Source organism: Salvia splendens, chromosome 12 (genome assembly GCF_004379255.2).
Source record: "Salvia splendens isolate huo1 chromosome 12, SspV2, whole genome shotgun sequence".
NCBI classification, from domain to species: Eukaryota; Viridiplantae; Streptophyta; class Magnoliopsida; order Lamiales; family Lamiaceae; genus Salvia; species Salvia splendens.
The window spans coordinates 10,548,013-10,569,485 of NC_056043.1; the positions used below are offsets into that span (position 1 = coordinate 10,548,013).

Genomic DNA, 21,473 nt, shown 5'->3' on the forward strand with positions numbered 1-21,473 from the left:
GTTTCTATATGATTAAAAAACATGGTAACACTGTGTAATAGTACTACAATTTGATAATTTGATCAGTGGCAGTACGTATGGGAATGAATGGTTTTGAATTTTGATACACAAATTACATCATTGTGACAGCAACACATAACCTATAGTACAAAGTGTTGAAGAAATAAAACAATAATTTCAACACTGAGGCATAATTTTGAAGCAAATTAGGTGTAACCTTCCCCTGACAGCAGATGGCAATGAATAAGAGAAGCTATTGCATTCATCAAAATCACAAGTTTTATTTTTATTTTATTTTTCAATTTAGGCTTTCTTTTTGGCATTCATCAAAATGACATATCACCAAACTCTTCCTACTTCCAAAAAGTGAGATATAAATGTATGTACACCTGCAAGTATCTCTCATTCCTCTCCAAAATGGCAACATTTCTATGGGCTTGTGTTTCTACCTTCTGCATTTTATTCATCGCTGCCAATGCGCAAGCACCCGCAGCTTCACCTTCTAATACCCCATCGACCACGTCTCCACCTCCTTCTACACCAGCCGCCCCAGCATCACCCCCACCTGCAGCTGTAGCCACACCGTCAGTTGCCCCAGCCACTCCACCACCAGCTTCAAGCCCGAAAACACCACCACCGCAACCTCCAGTAAGCCCACCCGTTGCAAGTCCAACCCTACCGCCGGATTTACCACCAGCTGTACCTCCACCACAACCACCCCCCACACCAACGCAGCAGCCAGCAGCGGCCCCTGTTGTAAAACCACCAGCACCAGCACCGGTAGTACCTGTACCAGTTGCACCACCCGTTGCGCCACCGACACCTCCACCGGCTTTACCACCACCGGTTCCAGCACCAGTGGAGGTCCCCTCACCCGCACCAGCACCGGCCAAGCACAAGAAAAGAAGGCACAGACACAGGCATCATCATGCACCAGCACCGGCACCAGTGGTTGTTGTTAAAAGCCCTCCGGCACCACCAACCTCCACAGACACAGAGGACACAGCACCAGCACCCTCACCAACCTTAAATTTGGTAATTAAACTGAATTCATCCTGATACTGTTCAAATGTCTTACAACTGCATAGCTTCTTACTGCGCGTTCAATTACAGAATGGCGGCATCTCACTTCATCAGCTTGGAAGAACCAGAATGCAGCTGACCGCCGGATCGGCCCTGGCTACGCTGTTGGTTGTCAGCGGTTTTTTCTTCTAAATTTATGCAAGAAGCAGATTCTTGTAGATACACTGTGGGACCATTTTGGCATTGGAGAAAGGCATATTGGCATACAGAAGAGGATCAGAGCATCAGAGCAGTTTTATCTATATGATATTCATTCTTTATCTCCAAAATGTTTTGCTATCATTCTATAAATTTGTTATATTTGTCATGAGATCACAGCAGATTCTTTTCCCTGAAAAATTGAAATGCCGACAAATCAAAAGCTTTCCAGACTTGTTGCATCTAAATCAATTTCCTCCTGCAGGTTGTACTCGATAACAAGTCCAAGATTGTCGACAAGCTTGTGGCACTGAGAACATCCTGAACACTGTTCGATAAAATAGTCAATCTATATCTGGCCAAAAAATTAGAGCAATAATAATAAATCTAGAAGAAAAAAGTAACAAAAATATTTTCTGGATTTAGATGTTCTAAGCATCTGGTAGAAACAGAATAACCTATGACTTGGAGAAATACCTGACACAGTCGAGAAAATATTTATTTGATTGTGTTAGACAAATTCTCGAGTACTGCAGCTTGCTGGATTGAATTAATATTGAATAGTTTCCTGTCGATTCATTGGATTATTATATAGTTGTATAAGATGGGCATCCCTTGTTTTCATTCTAATTTACCTAACCGTTTCTTCGAGCAGAGAAGTCCTTAACCAACAATGAACAGTTTCAATAAATTTTATAGCGTCATATGTTGTTGAAAGTTTACTAATCGTATTATTCTTATTTTGCTAGCTCGAAAAGGTATGGGTTTTCTACTGTGTGGTGAACTAGTTGAAGATACAGCTGAAATGACCATGGGGAAGACCAGTGCTAACTAATCATAATCAAATTGACTAGGGATACAAGCACTAGTCATGCTTTATAGAGAATACTAAGAAATCCATAAATTACCTGCACATAAACAATTAACCTCTGCGACCGCACACCACAGCCATCGCACGTAAAACTTACTAACAAACGCCTTCTTGGGAGCTTCAAGTCAACAACACCTTCCTGTGAGCAAGACGCCTCATCGAATTTACTTGGGAATTTGCTTGGATATGTAAAAATAATGTAAGCTAATCGACCACGTATTTTAACTGAATGGAGCAATATTTGAACATGTTGGATAATGTAACCCTTCAAATACTAAATCATATACTATGTTGTAATCACCCATAATAATTGCCCTGTAATGGTATAAGATTAATTACATATGCATAAGCATGAGAGACTCTTCAAAGAAACCATTGCTAATCTATCAACAAGAATGCTCGTTTAAAAGAGCTAATGCCCAACTCCTAATTGCAATCCATTGAAGAGGATTGTTCCATTTCTTTGTATTCTCACCCTAAAACAATGCTCCGCCCCCTTATTTCCTCCTAAAAGTAATCGTTGAACAGAATATATAATCAGAACAGCTACTAAAATGAAGCAAATAAGAAACAATTGTATGATATAAAGCTTGACCATTTCGGATTGAAAGTAGAGTAAAAACGGATTAGCGTAGAGCGATAGTGCATACCTAACACTACGAACGGCGACCGAAGACGATCTGGGAAGTGTAAAATTTCCATATTTAACGCCAAAATTAGGTCTGAATAATTGGGAAGAAGGAAGAGAAATTGTAAGGGGGTTTGGCAATAAACGGCAGTTGATTATCAAATCCGAGATATTTGAAGCTTCTAACAGCTCCCATCTTCAACAGCAGAAGAAGATGAACAGAAGCTTCAGTTTCGTTGTTCCTCTGTCCACAGAGTTCTTCAATTCATGACTGTTATATTTAACTCAAAATCAGTCTGTTTTGCTATTTTATTAGGGATAATTACATTTTTTCCGCAAAATGTTTTGCCTTTGTTTCAATTTAGTACAAAAAATATTAAGTTTACATATTTCATATAAAAAGTTTACTTAGTGTTCCAAAATAATACATTTTGTTAAGTCCCTACCAACACCCTTACTTCCAATTGCATCTTACATACAAAAAGTTTCATCAATGTTTCAAATTTGTACAAAATGTTTAAATTAAAATTTTTAATTAATTATTTCAAACACAATTATTTTTATTACTCACAAAAATGAAATACAGATAGAAAAAAAATCACCACTTTTCACCATCAAATTAGCGAATTGCATTTTATTGTCGAAGCTTTCTCATGTAACAATGGAGAATACATGCAACTAAAAAGATATTGAATCTTTTTTGTCAAAATAAAATATCAATTTATTGACTGTTTGAAGCTCAAATTAGCCATTTTGTAAAGATGAAATATGAACTTATTTTATACCGTGTTCTATAAAGAATACAATAAAAAAAATAGAGTATATTGAGAGACATAATTTTTTTAAACCACGATCAATTGCGGGAAGAATTGATTTTTTAGAGTGATTAATTGTATTAAATCTCTAATTATTCTTTTATTATGATGATAAGTTGGACAAATTATAAACTAACTAACGGTGTTTAAAATATTTAACGGAATGTATTAATTTAAAACACTAATGTAACTTTTTGTATAAAATATGTAAACTTAATACTTTTTGTACTAAATTGAAACAAAGGTAAAACATTTTATATGAAACATGTAATTACCCCATTTTATTACCAATCTAATAATTTTATTAGTAACAAAATTTATAAAGGAAATAAAAAATTACTAATTAAAATTGAACTAAATTAATTTATGTAAATAATAAAAAATATATAAATTTACATAAATCAAAATTTTCTTGATCAGTTTGATACAAACAATATAGTGTACTAGCACTACTATTTACTACTTCCTCCGTTCCAACTAAGTTGAGTCATATTGCTCTTTGGAATGTCACAACTAAGTTGAGTCATTTTCTTGTTTTAAAAAAAAATAAAAAATCTCATCACTCTTACTTTATTCCACTATCTACTGTACTCTCACTTTATCTTTCTTACCTTATTCCTCTCTCTCCTATTTTTCAACATAATTTCTTAATCTTTGCGCCCAAAAATTATATCTCTACTTAGTTGGGCGTGATTGCTTTCATTCTAAACAAAGTATCCAGTAAAGATCAATGGGAAGTACTTTTTTTTTATATATACACAAGTATGTACAGTATTTATTTGTATAGAAAAAATGTTGACAGCTTCAGCATCAACTTGTACAAAAGGGCACTATCATTGTATCTACCGTAATTCTTCTACCTCAATCTTGATCATCCACCTCATGAAAAGGCAGTGGCACTATCTTCACAGCTCTAAATTTGCCTGCATTATTCAGATGCTCATTCTCCAACCTAATCAACAAACCAAAATGTAAAAAACATAAAAAAATTAGTCTCTAACAAGATGTCAACTCATTCACCATCAAAATCTTGTAACCTTATTTTTCACCTGTAAAAGTTCCATTGCCCTCTTCTTACAACTTCAAGTGCTGCTAAAAACAGCATGGTAACTCTGTAATCAACCTTTTCAAAGTTGTAGTGAAAAACTGTCTGCAGCCAAGCTAGCCTGAGCACTAGGTTCAACCCCTGCACCATTTAACATATTCTTCTCAATCATGGCAATTCATAAGGACATTTTAGATTCCATTTTGAAGATAAAAGTAGATGATTGTGTACTAACCAAAGAGAAATAGTAAATGAACTTGTGGCGAAGCACGAGCTCATCTCTCAGCCACGGGTTCTTGGAGTTGAACTGGAGGAGGCCCCAGTCCTTGACAAAGTCCCAGTAGAGCTGATACACGGTTGCAGCGCTGGACATGATCACAACGAGGCAGAGCCATCCGGCTGTCTTCTCCTTCTCGTACGCCATTTTGGCTCCTGCAGCCAGCATTGCAGACACATATTTGCCTAGGTTGACAAGATGGCTCTTGTGCCCCTCATCAAACCAACGTCGGGCACACTGCACGTTGTTTAGGCATTAGTAACAATGTCGAAAAGATTCAGCTATTTAACTGATAAGCAAGATCATAAGACCTGCAGGGCTCTCCAGTAATAAGGCAGGAAAGAAACTGCATAAGCCAAGTCTTTGTAGTATGTTGTGCTAGTGCAGTAATTGTAGTCTTGAGTTTTGTAGCTCCCGGTTATGTAGTAACATGCTATGTACTCAATGTTTCTGAGTGTCGGGACCTGATCAACAAGAAGAAAACAGACAAATCAGCTGTCGAAAATTTCAAGATTAACTCATCTGCATTGATGAATGAGCTAAATTGTTTATACCTGGCTACAAAGTTGATCAGCCATGAAGAAATCTAACATCAAGATCTTATAAAGAGGCGATAACACTATGTTTCTTATCACAGAGAGCAAACGGTAGCGACTTGACTTGTAGATCACGTTGAAGGGACAGATCAGGACTATAATGAAAGCCTGCAAGAGAAGTGATTAGTTAAAAACATAAATATTCATGCTAGAAAAATGATCTTATTTTTGTTTTAGGACATTTTTATGCAGTCAAAATCTACCAGAAGGAGAAGGCCGGGGATGGCTTGGACTTGAGCGTAGGAGTATCCCTTTGCCACGAGCGATAAATGGACAAACAAGACTCCGACTACAGCAGCCATTGATGAGGTGCAAATCAGGAACACATCTCTGTACTTGAGCTCCTTTGTGGGGCAGAGTTCGAAGATGAAGCTGTAGTTTATACGCGTCTTTCTCCATACAAAAATGTTGCATCCGAACAGGAAGAGGTGCAGAAACAGCATGCTGAATATACTGCAAAATTGGAACCAAAAAAAATGCTTGTCAAACATAATGGTCTCAAAGATGAGATGCAATCTGCAGAAACGTGGCGTGCACTTGCCTGAGCACGGGATAGACTGTTTCCATGTACACCGTGTCTGACTTAGATCTATACATTCCTGTAATATGAGCCATGATAACATATCCTACAAAGAGTGCTACGAAGCCCCCAGCGAACAATCCTGACCGTTGATAAGACAAAAACAAGGGATCAGTCTCTCCTTTATTTTTAACTTTATTTTGAAATATTTATTTATGGGACACAAATTTTGGAAGCTTGATCCATTGTAGGAAAATCACCAATAAAAAACGTGACAGCGTGCGATTCTGTACGCTGAGTCGGCCTAAGATATTTCATGGCCTTCCTTTTATCCTCTTCAGCAAAATGCTTTACAAAAAGCTCCTCAACCTCATCTGCTAATTTCAGTGCCTGTAACAGTAATGAAATTTCTTTAGTCTGAGACAAGAAAATCTATGATCCATGATTGGAAATCTAGGCAATTGCAACCTACAGAAGAAAAGCCACAGACCCCACATCCAATCATCCTCCAATTACAATGTTTATTATTGCTAGACTATTGCTCTCCTTCATCATTTTACACACACCCACAAAAAAAAGAATGCAACTTTTTAGGCATGTGGATCACCTTGTCTGAACTGTTGAAGAAGGAGCTCTCCACCACTCTTAAGTAAATGGGAAGGGCTTGTTTGTTTGTCACCTGAGAAAGAAACATGGAAATTTCTTCTGTCAAGATGAGCAGGCCAACAAATAAGAGATAAAAAAGATGAAGATTGGCCGCGTATATACTTACTTTGTCGAATTTCTTCAAAATCTTCACAAATGCTAGCATGTTCAAGTTCCTGAATCAATTTAATGAACATAATTCAATTTCAAAGAGAATAAGAAGCTATAAGTTATAGCAAGGTAGAAATTTGCAGAGGATTAATCACATACCTATAAGTTTTGAGGTAGCCTAATCCTTTGTAGAGCTCAACAAAGGCACCCCTAATCATCTTTTCTGCATGATGAAGCTTTTTCTTGTTGATATGCAGCTTGTTTCTCTCTGGACCACATTTCTTCGACGATTGGTTCACCAAATCATCCCACAACAAGTAGCTGATAGCAGAGAATGTACGGGCTGGATTCGTGACAGGAATGCAGATTCTCAAGTTCTTCCCTTGGCAGTTGATCACGCAGTTGGAAACGGACTTGAGTTTCCCGACCCCTTGCTTCATTCTCATTGATCTTTCAAGTTCACCCGACTTGGGAGATTCAGAAGATTTCACATCATCTTTGTCAAACTCTCCGGTTATATTCTCCAACCCCGGCTCGGTAGTTGCAGCATACTTGATGGACTCTTCATCTATTACCAAACAGATAGAAACAATGACTAAATCACTAGAACTAATGAATGACAAAATGCATTTCTAATGCAAAAAAGCAGAGGAAAATCTGGTGCATACCACATGATATAGTGCCAGAAATTGACTCCTCCTCCTTCAAGTCCTGAGCGGAAGGCCCTTTAGCCCGTTGGTGCTGCTTCACAGCGGCCTTAAGCTCAGTGAGAATCTCCATTTGCTTCAACAACGACTCACCCCTCTCGAGAAATTCCTTCTCCTTTGCTCTGTAAAACTGGTTCACTTTGTTGAGTTGGAGATCCAAACAAGCAAAGAAGTCGACTGCAGCATCCGTGTCAGCAACCTGCTCCAGCAGCTCAGTCTCGTACATGTCTGTCTTACTAGCCGAGGCTGCAAGCTTGCGGTGAACCTAAAACACGGTGCGTTATCAGATAAAAAGCTTCGAAATGAACCAAAATATCAACTCTGAGATCAACAAGGCACAGGAAAAGTACTTGAATGACCCTTGGCTCTCTCTGCTTGCTGTCAAGAAAAGTATGCTTTCTCAAAGAAGATATGATGAGATTAGAAAAGGAAGTGTTGTGTTTCTTGCTGTTGGGGTTTTGGTTATAGAAAATTTGTATTTTCTTGACAGCCTTCTTAAGATGCCAGTAATCCACAAAGGCTTCTTTCCATTCAGGAACCAACTGCCCCTCAAACTGCTTTGAAAACTTCACCATTTTTGGACAATGCAGACCTATGCTGTTTCAACTAGTGAGTGAAGTAGTGGAGAGGGATGAGATCCCGTTATATATGGAGAAAATAAAAAAGGAATCTTTATTCATGGCCATGGAGACAGCACATTCTGTTTCTATCCGATACGCGTGTTTTTATCCTATGCTCGTCCCACTTGGAAGGGTATAACGAATGGTCTGATCTCACCGGAGAATCGTCCTGTGTTAAGGCGTTGCAGCGCTTGAACAGCATACTTTGAAAAGGTTGTTGCAAAGATTGTGTGAAAAGGTGTGTCTGTGTTTTAGTCCATTTTTTGCATGGGATGAGTTGGTTTGTTGAGAAAGTTTGTTTTGTGCTTTCTGGTCATGAATAATCAAGAGGTGGTTTTGCTAATCATTTAAAGAGCTGGCTATAATTAGAGCAGCCAGAAAATCCACTAGATTTGAGGACAAAAAAGGTGTAGTAATTCGAATTCTCCCAACTTTGAAAAGTTCAAATTTTGGTACTTAAATTTAGTTAGGAGCAACAAGAAATGGTGGTTGTTGGTAGAGTGTAGTATATTTTTTGTGATAAGTCCAAAATCAGTTGTGAATAGTATATTGAGTGAGATGCCCATGCTATTACAACTAGTGATTATTGGTGGTGAAAGTTGTAAGTTGTATTGTGCAATCCCTTTCCATAATACTAGAGTATTTTGATAATGTAACAAAACTCCTTGTTTTTGCATGAAATTTCATTAAATCATTTATGTTGTGTTGTCTTGAATTTGATAATTGTATATGTTGCCATGATGAAATGGACCAACACAAGTTGTAGTCTCAAATAGGGAATTAGGAATATATGTTTTTTTAATAAAAATAATAAAATGATTACGGTTGCTTTAGTGGATGCTGTTAAGGAAGTTTCCAATATAGTCGAAACACGCTTTTTGGGGAATCATATCATATTTTAGTGAATTAGTATTTTCAAAGGAAAAAATAGAACATTTGACATGGGTATAAAACCAGCACAATTCTTGAAATTCTAGCAAAAGAACATTTTTCTAGTTCAGTGCATAGATTCATTTTCCCATCTTCAAATTTTGCCAAGTTTTACTTAAACAGATTGGATTATTTTATCACGAGGGCATCGAATCACATCATGCCATCATCTCATTTGACACATTCGATTTGTAATTTTGTATTAGTTTAACTATAATATCTGATTTCTATTATATTACAGCTACAACACATTTTCTTTCAACTTTTGTTGAAAATTCTAATTATAAAAGGCAAAGTTGTTCTTGATTTTCCAATTTATTTTTGGGCGGTTTGGCAATTCTTAGATAGCCTGACGCAATTTCGATTCCTAAGTAAAGGAGCTTCAAACACAAAGTAAAAAAGGCAACTTTGCTCTGATTTTATTGAACATTTGATATGACATTAACAGCTCAAAACCCTTGAATTCAACAATTTCGTCAAAGTTAATTTGGCTTATTAGTTATCCCCTTTTATACATTTCCTACATTTCAAAAAAAAAAATCCCAATTTTCCTAAAATCCACTAATATGTATATTCGCCTGAAGTTTGGTTATTAACTATTTATTCGAATTTTTGTCCCACGATGCCATGTTATATACTCTTTTGAAGTCATGATAATGTCAAAATGAAGATTGTGTATTCATCAAGCTTTTCATATAATTGCTATAACTCTAATCTGATAAAGAGCATAGGATTCTAGATTGAGGTTCCATACATGCAAATCTATGACCTTTGTTATTATTAATCGCAAATGTTTATTTCATTTGAGAATATCCCACTTTAATACCAGAAGCAACTCATCTTAAAATGGATTAGGAGCATCTTTATTCTTTTATCATGCCTAATTCCTTGGATTTTGGATCCAATTAGAGCATATACTTCTTTAACTATTCTATTAAGATTCTTGGAAATTATGTAACTTTTCAAATTAGATTATCATTGGTTTAACTCAAATCAGTATTTTACAAACTTAAATGCTCTGATTTGATAGATATCTACGATGGACGTATATTTTGTTTGCTTCATACGGCAAAGCTCTTGATAAAACAACATACTACACAAGCATATAATATGCCCTTTTACTCATAATACATAAAGTTAATTATATTAGAAATTGCAGTTTAGTAGAGAATTTTTAACCATCCAATCAAATAATAAATTCAATATGTATAAATGTCACATAAGAGTACTATATTCTAGGACAAATTGCTAAATAAATCTTGGTATTTGGTAAAAAATTGTCTCATGGTGAACCTCTTGGTGGTATGCATGTGGTCGACAAAATTTTGACCAAATATCATGCTTTATTTGATAATTTGCCTTAGAAATAAAAAGAAGGAAGTATAGTTAGAAACGGTTCCAGTCATACAAATTAAATCTTAATATTGCATCAAGCATAAAAATGAAATGTAATTTGAGAACAAGGTTTTCACAAGAAATAATTATCAAGAGACTTAGAGATATGCATCTATACTAAAAATATTGTCTTGGCCCAATTATTTTTACATCAATTACAAAAATATTTGCTGTATTTGACGTGCGTGGTACGACACTCAAAAATAAGTTTAATGTATATTTTAGTTTCGCGGAGTATTAAATTAATATATTGCGTGTATTTTTATTATTTAACATAAACGCAGGTTGAAAAAATTTCAATATTAAATTAATATTTTAATATAATTTAAAAATAATTTTTATCACAATTAAATTAATTTTTAATTTTCAATTTATTTTATCATATAATTAATTTAATTTCATTAAGTAAACTATGAACCTCTAAATCCAAGCACGTGCGCATTCAAACATGGCTGCATGTGGAAATTAATATGGTGTTTATGGTTTAATCGAGTCACACACTAAATAACTCTAATGATTAATATATCTTAAAAAAAGGACCATGTGCTAGGCAGATAAAGTAATATGGTATTGCTATTACTGATTTGTGGAGGTCTTAAAAAATACCGCGTATTAGGCTTAGGCAATAAATATAGTCAAATATTTATAATGAATTTTGATTTACTCGAGTCGAGTCGACACTATAAATAGTTTTCCTCGACTCATTATATCTTGGAGGTTAAAAAGTTTCATTCTTGCCTCAAACAATAGATTGTTTGCACTGAGAGTACGTTGCGGAATGCAGTCGGAAGAGCCAACGAAGAAATCCAGAAGTTCCAGGGGTATTACCTCGAGGAACAATGATCGGCAGGGAGCGGCTTCAACGAGGTCGACATCATCACGGCCGCCATGTCGGTCTACCAAACAATACCACACAAACCATTCAAGCATCTCAACACTTGGAAGAAGGTGCATCATCTTTCAAAGTGGAGGGAGGCATCCAATCCTCCTCCTGCTTCTCCAACAAAAGGTCGAGGTCGCTATCCGACTTCAGCAAGGACGAGGTGGCTAGCCAGCTTGCCGGAGCTCAGTTGGATAGCTCCGACGCCGGCCCGAGCGATTCCCAACGCCATCCGTCGGGGAAGAAAACGGCCAGCCGCCGTCACGCCGAGACCCCAGCCGAATTGCCGACTTCTTTTGTGCCGCCTCCACCCCCTGCAATGCCTCCAAACACCAGCACTTTATTTCCCATTTTGAATAATGCTATTTTGGCAGATACATTAGAGATGTCTCTATAGGTTGGTGACGTGACATTTTCTGTAGGTTAGCCAACGGCAATGCCGTTGGATTTTCTTTCCTTTTTAAAAAAAAATTGAAAAATCTAAAAATTCAGATTTAAATTTAAAAATATTTTTCCACTTCCCAATAAAATATAGCCTTTTTTCCCCACTTTTAATTTATTTTTTCATATTTTTATCCCAAAATTCACATTTTCATCTATAAATACCTCTCATTTCAACCCAAAAAATCACACTACACAAACAACTCTCTCAATCTTATTTTCTCTCAATTCTCACTCTTTCTCTCTTGCAAACATGTCTGACGAATACCCCTCCGGCTCCGACGGATGGAACCACGATTGGTTCGGCAGTTCGTCATCCGCCTCACCGGATATGAATTTCTCACGCCCTCCTCTCCCAAAGCTCGCAAATTCCGAGTAGCTACTGACCTTACCCGGTGGACATGCAAGATGCCCCCGGTGGGCAATACGAGTGGACACCCGAACACGGCTCGACACAAACGTTGTCCCAACTTTTGGAGGGCAATTCCGGCAGTCGCGGTGTCCGTAGCCGTGGCGGTGGCAGTGACACCAATGTCCGCACTCCGTACACTCCGCTCGAGATGGAGAAGATATTCGATGCATATGTGGCGATCTTCCGAAGATCCGGAGGTAGGCACGAACCAAACCGGGGACAGGTTTTGGGGTAGCATCGCTCGCATGTACAATGCAACCGACCGGAGGGAACGATGGTGCGCACTGAGAGTACGTTGCGGAATGCAGTCGGAAGAGCCAACGAAGAAATCCAGAAGTTCCAGGGGTATTACCTCGAGGAACAACGATCGGCAGGGAGCGGCTCCAACGAGGTCGACATCATCACGGCCGCCATGTCGGTCTACCAAACAATACCACACAAACTATTCAAGCATCTCAACACTTGGAAGAAGGTGCATCATCTTTCAAAGTGGAAGGGAGGCATCCAATCCTCCTCCTGCTCCTCCAACAAAAGGTCGAGGTCGCTATCCGACTTCAGCAAGGACGAGGTGGCTAGCCAGCTTGTCGGAGCTCAGTTGGATAGCTCCGACGCCGGCCCGAACGATTCCCAACGCTATCCGTCGGGGAAGAAAACGGCCAGCCGCTGTCACGCCGAGACCCCAGCCGAATCGCCGACTCCTTTTGTGCCGCCTCCACCCCCTGCAATGCCTCCAAACACCAGCACGTTATTTCAAATTTTGAATAATGCTATTTTTGCAGATACATCATGTCTTTGGAGCAAAAAGAGGCTTATGGCCGGATTATACGAACCCTCCAACTGCAATTGGGTATGCCCTCCAACCCCAACCAACAACTATCATCGAACAAGTCTTCTTTAAATTTCCACGGATGTAATTTTAATTTTTAGGATTTTAATTATGTAATTTTTAATTTTTAGGATTTTAGTTATTGTAAATTTTAATTTTTAGGAGTTTAATTATGTAATTTTTAATTTTTAGGATTTTAATTATTGTAATTTTTACTTTTTAGGATTTTAATTATGTAATTTTTAAATTTTTAGTAATTTGTAATAATATTTCGAGTGTTTTGAATGCATTTTAATATCGTGAAAATTTTTTTAGTAATTGAATTTAAATTGAACAATAGAATGATGAGACCCATGAATAGTGTAAGAGCATGCCTTACGGAAGAACACGGATATGAGTGTTGTGCTCTTGCGGAAGAACAGAGAATTAAAAATGAATATTGGTGAATCCAGACCCACATCCGTGCTCTTGTGCAAGAGCATGGATGTGGATGCTCTAAGTATTTCCTCCGTCCCAACTAGTATGACAACTTTTCTTTTTAGTTTGTCCTAACCAACATGACACAATTCTATTTGTGGTAATTTTTTCTCTTCAATTGATAGACTTAACCACTTTTTTTCTCTACAATTAAATACTACAACTCTGTTTCTCTATTCATTTAATACTTATATTCACCCTGCTCTCAAATTAACCATATTAGTTACCCCTCCATTCTATAGTAATGGAGATGTTTCTTTTCGGCACATAGATTAAGAAAAAATGTGTTAGTTGAGTTAAGTAAAGGGAGAGTAAAGTGAAAAATGAAAAAGGTAGAGAGATGAAGAGAGAATAAAGTAGGTGTGGAAAAATATGTTGACTTTTACTAAAAAGGGAAATGTCTCTATTACTATGAAACGTACCAAAATGACAAAATGACTCTATTACTATGGAACGGAGGAAGTAATAATTCCTAAAATCTCGTACCGACTAAGAAATGTGTTATCTTAATGGGGGACCGAGGTAGCACTATTGTACTAATAGATAGAATTTCTCATCTGCTCAGTTTGTGTTATTTTTTTTCGTATTTCTAATGATTATAACATAAATTATCCAAAACCATAACTACAACAACTAAAGGGGAATGCGTATTATCAATATTCCAGTTACTTCGTACTAGTTCGTAATTATTTGAAAAGGATTTTATAAGCGAAAGAAGAATATAGAAAAACTAGAAAGAACAAAAATCCGATAACTCCATCGAAGATGCCGAACATAGCAGCCTATGAAAACAAGCCACGTGTTGCCGCAACAGTGGGTCCCGCCCCCATTTCTCCCCAGAAATTCAAATTGTACTACGATCCATTCATCTCTTCTCTTCACAACTGTAACCTCTGCATTTGCGACTCATTCCCGATCAATGATCAGTACACAAACCTCAAATAATTAGTTGGGATTCGCCAATCCCAACTGTATAAAAACAATCCTGTTTACTACGTATATACGCATAAACATGAAGCCACATCTACTTCCCGTATCAATCCCGAACGGCGCGCCGCCGTATTCTCGGATGATCAAGGCTGCACCGGACACGGCGTCGTCTTTGGCGGCCTCCGCGGCAATGCTGATCGGATCGGAACTTGATTTGGGGGCGGCGGTGTCGAGGATTTTGATGCCGCCCGAGGAGGAGAAGAAGAAGGACGAGGGGAGTCCCCTGATTCCGAGGACTTCCAGCTATACGGAGGCGGCGACTTCCAATTCCTATCAGCACCAGAAGCGACGTCGCCGCGCCGCCAGTGATAACTCCCTTTTGACTCTGGAAGGGGGCGGCGGCTGCCGCTCTCTCCGCCAGGTCGCCGGGAGAGATGCCTCTGATACTTATCTGGTTACTCGCATTGGATTTCAGTTGCTGCGATATATTGGGTAATTATATTGATTTGATTAGGTTTTTGGAGTTGCGAATTTGTGGATTTGAGTATCAATTTTCCGTTGATTGCCGCTTCATAATTTGATGTGTGCATTATTGGTTTAAATTGTTGTGCTTGAAATGAAGAGTTGAAAGCTGTAATTTTTGGAAAGGTATAAGGAATTAAGGATTATATACTAATTTCCAAAAATATATGTATCCTTTCTTCTCTTTCAATCAAGCACACGGATAATTTTGAGCGTGGCTTCCAAACACATTCTGAGATATTGTTTTTCTCAGAGTAGGCTTCAGATTGATCACCAGATTTCTTGCCCTTGGCTGTTATTCTTTCCTTCTATTTCCTGGATTTCTTCAAGGTTTGTGTCAAGATATATGCCATGTCGACTATCTAATATCGTGTTTATAGTATGTTCTGATTTCCTAGACTTTGGCATTCTATAGAGCATGGATGTTGTTTAAACATGGCCTTATTGATCTACTGCAGTGGGATATTATTACTTCGTCTCTGATAGAGTACGTAGAGGTATAGTTTATGGCGATCTTCGCAGAAATAGGTGAGCTTTCGCTAAGATCAGTGGTGGGAAAGCTTATTGTGTGATGTTGTTCTGAGTTTCCTTTTTTGTACATGACTAAATTTGTTTGGTGTAGGCTTGATCTGTATTTACCAAAAAATGGTGATGGACCAAAGCCAGTCATTGCATTTGTAACCGGTGGAGCCTGGATTATTGGGTATGCTTTTATGCTTATTTTCTTTCGAGAACATAGTAATGTTTAGTTCTAGTACTCTTTTGAGCAATATTTCACATTTCTAAACTAAAAATATTTGAAAAAAGGAGAATTTTGAAATACTCACATAAAGAGGCAACATAAAGTTTAAACCGTTGCTAAATGCCGGGTCTACCTTTCATCTAAAGAATATGAGTGGACTTATAGAACTTTTATTTTATTTTATGTTTGTTAGTTGCTAAGCATCATATCTTTCGACCTCTTATGAACAAATATTGACAAGCGTAAACGTTGATGCAGCTATAAAGCGTGGGGCTCTCTTCTAGGACAACAGTTATCAGACAGAGATATTATGGTTGCTTGCATAGATTACAGGTAGCATCAATATACGTTCCATCACCATTTGATACTATAATTTAGGACAATTGCTAATTGTTAGGAAGTCTCAATAATCTTTGGACAACTTGTGAAATAAGCTTTACCATATGTCAAAATTCATGTAGTAGTTCCAGCAAATTCAAACTGAGAATGAAGGTTCACTGACATGCAATAAAAATGCCAAATTTTATAGGCGAAAAAACCAAAAATAGTTCAATCTGATTGTTGCAGGAACTTTCCTCAGGCGACTATTGGTGATATGGTTAAAGATGCTGCTCAAGGTATCTCATTTATATGCAACAATATTGCTGAATATGGAGGGGACCCTAACAGGTATTTTGCTTATTTGTTTGCTTAATTTTTCTTTAATAAGCTTTTGCATTCAGATATCTAACAATATCCCTTTCCTTGTTTTATTTATTCGTTAAGAGTATATGTAATGGGACAGTCAGCCGGTGCACACATTGCTGCTTGTGCTCTACTAGAGCAGGCAATCAAAGAGGCCCTTGGCGAAAAGACTTCATGGAGCGTGTCTCAGATCAAAGCTTATTTCGGTTTATCTGGAGGGTGAGCATGCACACAAACTGTCATTCCAGAAGATTGCTTATTGCTAGAAAACTTCTTGAATTATTGTTAACATTCATCTTATTACTAAGACTAAGTATGATATGAACTAACAAAATTTAACTTCCATAAACATCATGGACAGGTACAATTTGTTGAACCTGGTAGATCATTTTCATAATCGAGGTTTGTACCGCTCAATTTTCCTAAGGTATGGACAGTTGCTCATTTTCTGCTCTGAGTGATCAATATCTATCTGGACAACCTCTTACTCTTTCACTCTCTCTCTTTCTCTCAGCATAATGGAGGGAGAGGAATCACTAAAAAAATATTCTCCAGAAGTAATGGCTCAGGATCCTAACAACAGAAATGCTGTTTCTCTATTACCTCCTACAATCCTTTTCCATGGAACTGCAGACTATTCTATCCCCTCCGTTTCCAGGTCTGATCATCGATTCCGTGATTATAGTTCACTGTCTAAACTAAGTAACTTTCATCGCTTTAAAAGATAAAATTTCTCTCTCAAGTAAGATTTTGCTCAATTTTCTCCTCTTGCTGGATGATTTTAACAGCACAAGCTTTGCTGAGACCCTCCGAGGCTTGGGAGTGCAAGCTGAGTCGATCCTGTACGAAGGCAAGACGCACACAGATGTGTTCCTTCAGGTATGACGAGGCTAACAAGTTTAAGAAGACAAACAATGCAGCCTATACCTGTGAAATTTTCTATCTATTCATTAATCGGGGTTTATGTTCATGTTGGATTTATCACTGTGTAAAAAAATCAGGATCCTATGAGAGGTGGCAGAGATGATATGTTTGAAGATTTGGTGGCCATGATTCATTCCGGAGACGCCGAAGCTTTGGCAAGGGATACCACAGCACCTCCAAAGAGGCGGCTTGTACCCGAGTTCATGCTGCGATTAGCCCGCAAGGTCAGCCCATTCTGATTATTAATTTCACCAAATTTATTAGTCTGGAGTTGAACCTATTGTATGTTAGAAGCCTTGTATATAGATAGACCTGTGTCTCTGAACTGTGATGGACCAACGTTAGCATATTCTTGTGGCATTTGTTGTTGAAATACAGTGTAACATTATTGATTAAGAAAATCTAGGCAATTTGTTGTTTGTTGTTTGTTGTTTGTTGTTAGTTTGGCCTCAGAACAGTGTATTTGGGGATGCCGTTGAAATTAATTGCATCTATTTCTAATTTCTAATTTTTATTTTTGTTTCCTTGGGAAAAAATCACTATGATTTGCATTGATAGATTTAGAAATGTATAGTTGTAAATATGGAGGTTGAATTCCAACAAAAGATGTTTATGAAAGTTAGATAAGTAGAGACAATCATCATTTTATTATCATACGCTAAGTACTATCTCCTTATTTGAAATATATCAACTATTTTCATTTGGGACCAGTCTCTTAAAATTAGAAACTTTATATTGTAGATTTTTTTTCTTTAATGAAATGTGATCCATTCTCTACTATCAACTATATTTTATTAATTTTTTATTTCTATCCCTCTTTTATTACTAATTATGTTAAAATTTATAGTATCACTTTTAAAGTTTTTTATTTTAAAAAAATGGAGGTTCTAAATCGCTGTTTTTTGGGTTCATAGTGTGATATAATGAGATATTATTAGAGTGAACTACATTTGTATTTAAACTTTTAAATCTAGATTTTAATGTAATATTGTTGGAGGGATTTTTGCACTTCCAGAAAATTTTTTGTCCAAAATACCCTCTTGCCCTGAAGGGCATTTAGTCTACTTGTGATGAAAGATACGACCACAATTTTCTTTTCCGAATTTACAAAGACGACACTATATTCACTATTAGTATAAAATTTGTGTACGATAAATCTATGAAGAATGAAATAAGAAATTTGCATATAAAGTTGGAGTATCTCATAAAATTGTCATTCTCTTTTATAATAGTCCAAAAATCTCTCCAATGATATTAAATCAAAGTCTAAAAATGTGTGAAGATATTTTTAAAATTTGTATACCATGTTAGATACATTTCAAAGCTTAATCTATATATAATATTTCATCATTCTCTTATTAAATGAGAATAATCTTTTCGAGATTCAAGAAAATGAGTATTAATTAGATATAATATTTTTCCGTGTTATTAAAAGATTTGGTCATTTTTTGGATCTTTGCCAAATAATGGAACTTAAAATATAATTCATTTGTCACAACCATATAAAAATAACCGATTTGTAGTACACCCTATGAAGAGTAATGGGCGCTTAATTCATCACAAAAGCTTCTCCAAAAAATTCCCACAAATTATAATGCTCATATCTTGGAGAAAAAAGTGGTTAATTACAGATTTTCTACATAAACTTTTGAAGAAGGCCAGGTGGACTTTGGATCGTCCAAGCCACAGTTAGTTGACCAAAAAGCATAATTCAATTAGTCTCAATCATGGTTAAGACTCCAAATATACCATCTAATTAAATAACAGATCCTAACCACCGTAATCACGCAGAGGTTCGATTAAGTTAGTCATCCTAATTTAATCCTATACACCTCAAAATTAATTGAATGTGATTAAAACTAATTTTTGAAAATTCCAAAAATAATTTTTTTATGATTGTAATAATACAGATTCTATGATCACGAAGACTAATTTGAGAAAATATTCAACTCAAAAAAGAGAAAATATTCAACTCAAAAAAAAGAGAAAATATCACAATGTTTTAATAGGGTAATTTACCATAAAAATCATGAAATGTGGTAAAATTCTAGCCAATTCTTTTAAAAGAACCAACTATATCTTTGATATTTTTCTCAATTACCTCACTGATTTAGATTCAGAGGAAATTATGTTTGATTTGAAAACCAAAATACATACCCTAATCATAAACTTATAATTTTTCATACTATACCTAAATTTGTAAAAAATCATGAATTTTGCATTTAATGTCCGCTTATTTTATGTCCGTTATTATTGAACACTACACTGAATTGAGAGACATAGTTAAGGCACGCCAGATTTCATAAAAAAATCACCAAATTAAAACCATATATCACTTCTCCTTTTCGACAAAACAAATAATAGTTGCATGAAACTTATCTAATGAAGAATTATCAATGCCTCTATAACACATAAAATCGAACCAAAATACATTAAAAAACAGTAAGAAATAATCTATAATAGGTATGATTGAGAAATCATCGATTTTGTGGAGCAGAGTTGTGGTCTTTGGAAGGAGCAGATGGAGGAACGAGTCCCCTTGGAAGACTGACGAGGAAAAGCTTATCCTTATCTTCCTTAAAATACTTCAAATTCATCGCCAAAACATCCGTTTCCACTGTAGTCATTCCCCCCGGCCTACCGGCATCCACGTCGGGACTCAGAATACAAAGCGCAATGACAAAAACAAGAGCCAAGGTTAGGGTTTTTGAGCAAGAAGAAGAAGCCATAGTAGAGTCGATATAGCTCCAACTTTTTTTTTTGTTTTGGTTTGGACTTTGGGTGGAGGAGGGGAGGGGTTTATATATTGTTTAGTGCCAAGTATTTTACACGCTAGGTCAAGGGGTTTACTAAAATAAATCGAACATATATTTCCTTCTACTTTTTTTAATTAAACCAAATCAAGGATTTACTAAAATAAATCGATCATATATTTCCTTCTAATTTTTTTAATTAAACCAAATCACTTTCGAGTTTAGACTATATTTCCAGTATGTGGGCTGCAGGAATGCGTTGCATGGTGTGTCTGTCAACATGGAAAGGAAATCATTAGTAAAAGGAAAGGAAGATTGAATGATAATAGATATTGGAATTTTCTACGTATATAAAATATGTCCATACATATATAGAATATTTCATACCATAGATGTGTAGAATATATATAAATATATATTTAATATTAAATATAATGGAATATCAAACCTTAAACATTACTCTCTCCATCTGCTATTAGGAGTCTCATTTCATGGCGGCAAGGGTTTTAAGAAATGTTAAAAAAAGTGGGTAGAAAAAATTAATTGTTATGAATCCCTCCCCCCCCACACTGTCACGACCGCACTTCCTAAGGATAGAAAACACGGTGGATCGCGACTAGTGGGGGAATTAAGAAGCGGGGAAGAAGGGGGAAACAATCAAGGGGGTACGACATGTAGATCAAAAGACGAAACTTCATTATCAAATCATAGTTTTAGATCACGAAGCAACATAGTTCGAACAAAAGTAGTCCAACGAATTATAGAAAAGAAATAGGAGTTCGTAAAACTTAGAGTAGCAGAAGCATTTGAGAGTTAGCTACTACTATGTATGAAGACACAATAGTAACCGGAACGTTTATTGAATCCTGTCTTGGTCCAAATGCTCAACATCCTCCGTCCCCCGTCCACGCTCAACCTGCACATAGGGAAAACATATGCAGGGGCTGAGTACTTGATGCACTCAGTGAACTCATGCCCAAAATACATTTCATCAATAACGTTATGTCAAGCCACCGTTGAGTGAAACTCAGGTTTTAGTTTAAAAATGCCGAGAAACACTAAAATCATTTCCATAAAAAGGTGTTATGCCTGCAGGCAATCATCATCCTCCATCATATACCATATCTGAACCATCATGTGAAACGAGAATGTGGCCACAAACTCGATCACTGAACCGGCCGACCTAGAGGACGGCTCACGATCCCCATCAGTGCACTAGTCCGAGTAGGGACTCACTCCCTAGTCAGACCCGAATTCGTTAACCATCAAAGTCTAGTAGGACATTATCCTAGTAGACAATCAGATAGGCAATTCAAAACATAAAATACGGCATGACATAACATTCAAACCACCCTTATCTCACCATATACATATCATTGCAAAAAGAGTTTAAGTAATAAAGCCCACCTCAAAAGCTTAGGATTTCCGTAAATAGTTCCTCGTTCCGACTTTTAGCGTAGCGTGCGTGCGAACCACCTTTTCAGAAAATACATAAAGTTCA

At 36.7% G+C, this 21,473-nt stretch overlaps 3 protein-coding genes and 1 long non-coding RNA gene across 6 annotated transcripts; 2 read left to right on the forward strand and 2 right to left on the reverse strand.

Moving 5' to 3' along the window:
- The first annotated feature begins 386 nt into the window (after window positions 1-386).
- Window positions 387-1,393, forward strand: LOC121757121 (lysine-rich arabinogalactan protein 19-like). Its single transcript, XM_042152615.1, has 2 exons — window positions 387-1,035; window positions 1,114-1,393. Exons 1-2 carry the CDS (start codon window positions 418-420, stop codon window positions 1,213-1,215), a joined length of 720 nt encoding a protein of 239 aa, XP_042008549.1. The 5' UTR covers window positions 387-417; the 3' UTR covers window positions 1,216-1,393.
- A 149-nt stretch (window positions 1,394-1,542) lies between these two features.
- On the reverse strand, window positions 1,543-2,985 carry LOC121757122. Of its 2 annotated transcripts, none has more exons than XR_006041167.1 (3): window positions 2,743-2,985; window positions 2,130-2,231; window positions 1,543-1,789 (listed from the first exon to the last, which is right to left on the reverse strand). It is a non-coding gene; the product is annotated as an uncharacterized LOC121757122 (long non-coding RNA). The 2 variants fall into 2 exon arrangements; XR_006041168.1 differs by having other exon boundaries at window positions 2,130-2,599.
- A 1,271-nt stretch (window positions 2,986-4,256) lies between these two features.
- LOC121759404 (phosphate transporter PHO1 homolog 1-like) lies at window positions 4,257-8,276 on the reverse strand. Its single transcript, XM_042154973.1, has 13 exons — window positions 7,787-8,276; window positions 7,398-7,701; window positions 6,889-7,297; window positions 6,746-6,794; window positions 6,581-6,652; window positions 6,234-6,363; window positions 5,995-6,115; window positions 5,657-5,906; window positions 5,412-5,561; window positions 5,169-5,321; window positions 4,816-5,094; window positions 4,585-4,721; window positions 4,257-4,487 (listed from the first exon to the last, which is right to left on the reverse strand). The coding sequence occupies exons 1-13, from the start codon at window positions 8,009-8,011 to the stop codon at window positions 4,397-4,399; spliced, it is 2,370 nt and encodes a 789-aa protein (XP_042010907.1). The 5' UTR covers window positions 8,012-8,276; the 3' UTR covers window positions 4,257-4,396.
- A 5,975-nt stretch (window positions 8,277-14,251) lies between these two features.
- LOC121759575 (probable isoprenylcysteine alpha-carbonyl methylesterase ICMEL1) lies at window positions 14,252-17,646 on the forward strand. 2 transcript variants are annotated; one of them, XM_042155211.1, is made up of 11 exons: window positions 14,252-14,839; window positions 15,123-15,199; window positions 15,328-15,397; window positions 15,492-15,572; window positions 15,870-15,944; window positions 16,179-16,280; window positions 16,377-16,514; window positions 16,657-16,722; window positions 16,810-16,953; window positions 17,084-17,174; window positions 17,297-17,646. In XM_042155211.1, the coding sequence occupies exons 1-11, from the start codon at window positions 14,430-14,432 to the stop codon at window positions 17,456-17,458; spliced, it is 1,416 nt and encodes a 471-aa protein (XP_042011145.1). In that variant the 5' UTR covers window positions 14,252-14,429; the 3' UTR covers window positions 17,459-17,646. The 2 variants fall into 2 exon arrangements, with proteins under 2 accessions (XP_042011145.1, XP_042011146.1); XM_042155212.1 differs by having other exon boundaries at window positions 14,649-14,839; window positions 15,128-15,199.
- Window positions 17,647-21,473: the final 3,827 nt, after the last annotated feature.

Excerpts from the sequence above, each read along its gene's own strand:
- LOC121757121 (XM_042152615.1), top strand. The coding sequence starts at position 418 with ATGGCAACATTTCTATGGGCTTGTGTTTCTACCTTCTGCATTTTATTC. Across the intron at positions 1,036-1,113 it reads CCTCACCAACCTTAAATTTG|AATGGCGGCATCTCACTTCA; the intron begins GTAATTAAACTG and ends GTTCAATTACAG.
- LOC121759404 (XM_042154973.1), bottom strand. The coding sequence starts at position 8,011 with ATGGTGAAGTTTTCAAAGCAGTTTGAGGGGCAGTTGGTTCCTGAATGG. Across the intron at positions 5,562-5,656 it reads TCCCCGGCCTTCTCCTTCTG|GCTTTCATTATAGTCCTGAT; the intron begins GTAGATTTTGAC and ends CTTCTCTTGCAG. Across the intron at positions 5,095-5,168 it reads ATTACTGGAGAGCCCTGCAG|TGTGCCCGACGTTGGTTTGA; the intron begins GTCTTATGATCT and ends AACAACGTGCAG.
- LOC121759575 (XM_042155211.1), top strand. The coding sequence starts at position 14,430 with ATGAAGCCACATCTACTTCCCGTATCAATCCCGAACGGCGCGCCGCCG. Across the intron at positions 15,200-15,327 it reads ATTTCCTGGATTTCTTCAAG|TGGGATATTATTACTTCGTC; the intron begins GTTTGTGTCAAG and ends GATCTACTGCAG. Across the intron at positions 17,175-17,296 it reads ACACAGATGTGTTCCTTCAG|GATCCTATGAGAGGTGGCAG; the intron begins GTATGACGAGGC and ends TAAAAAAATCAG.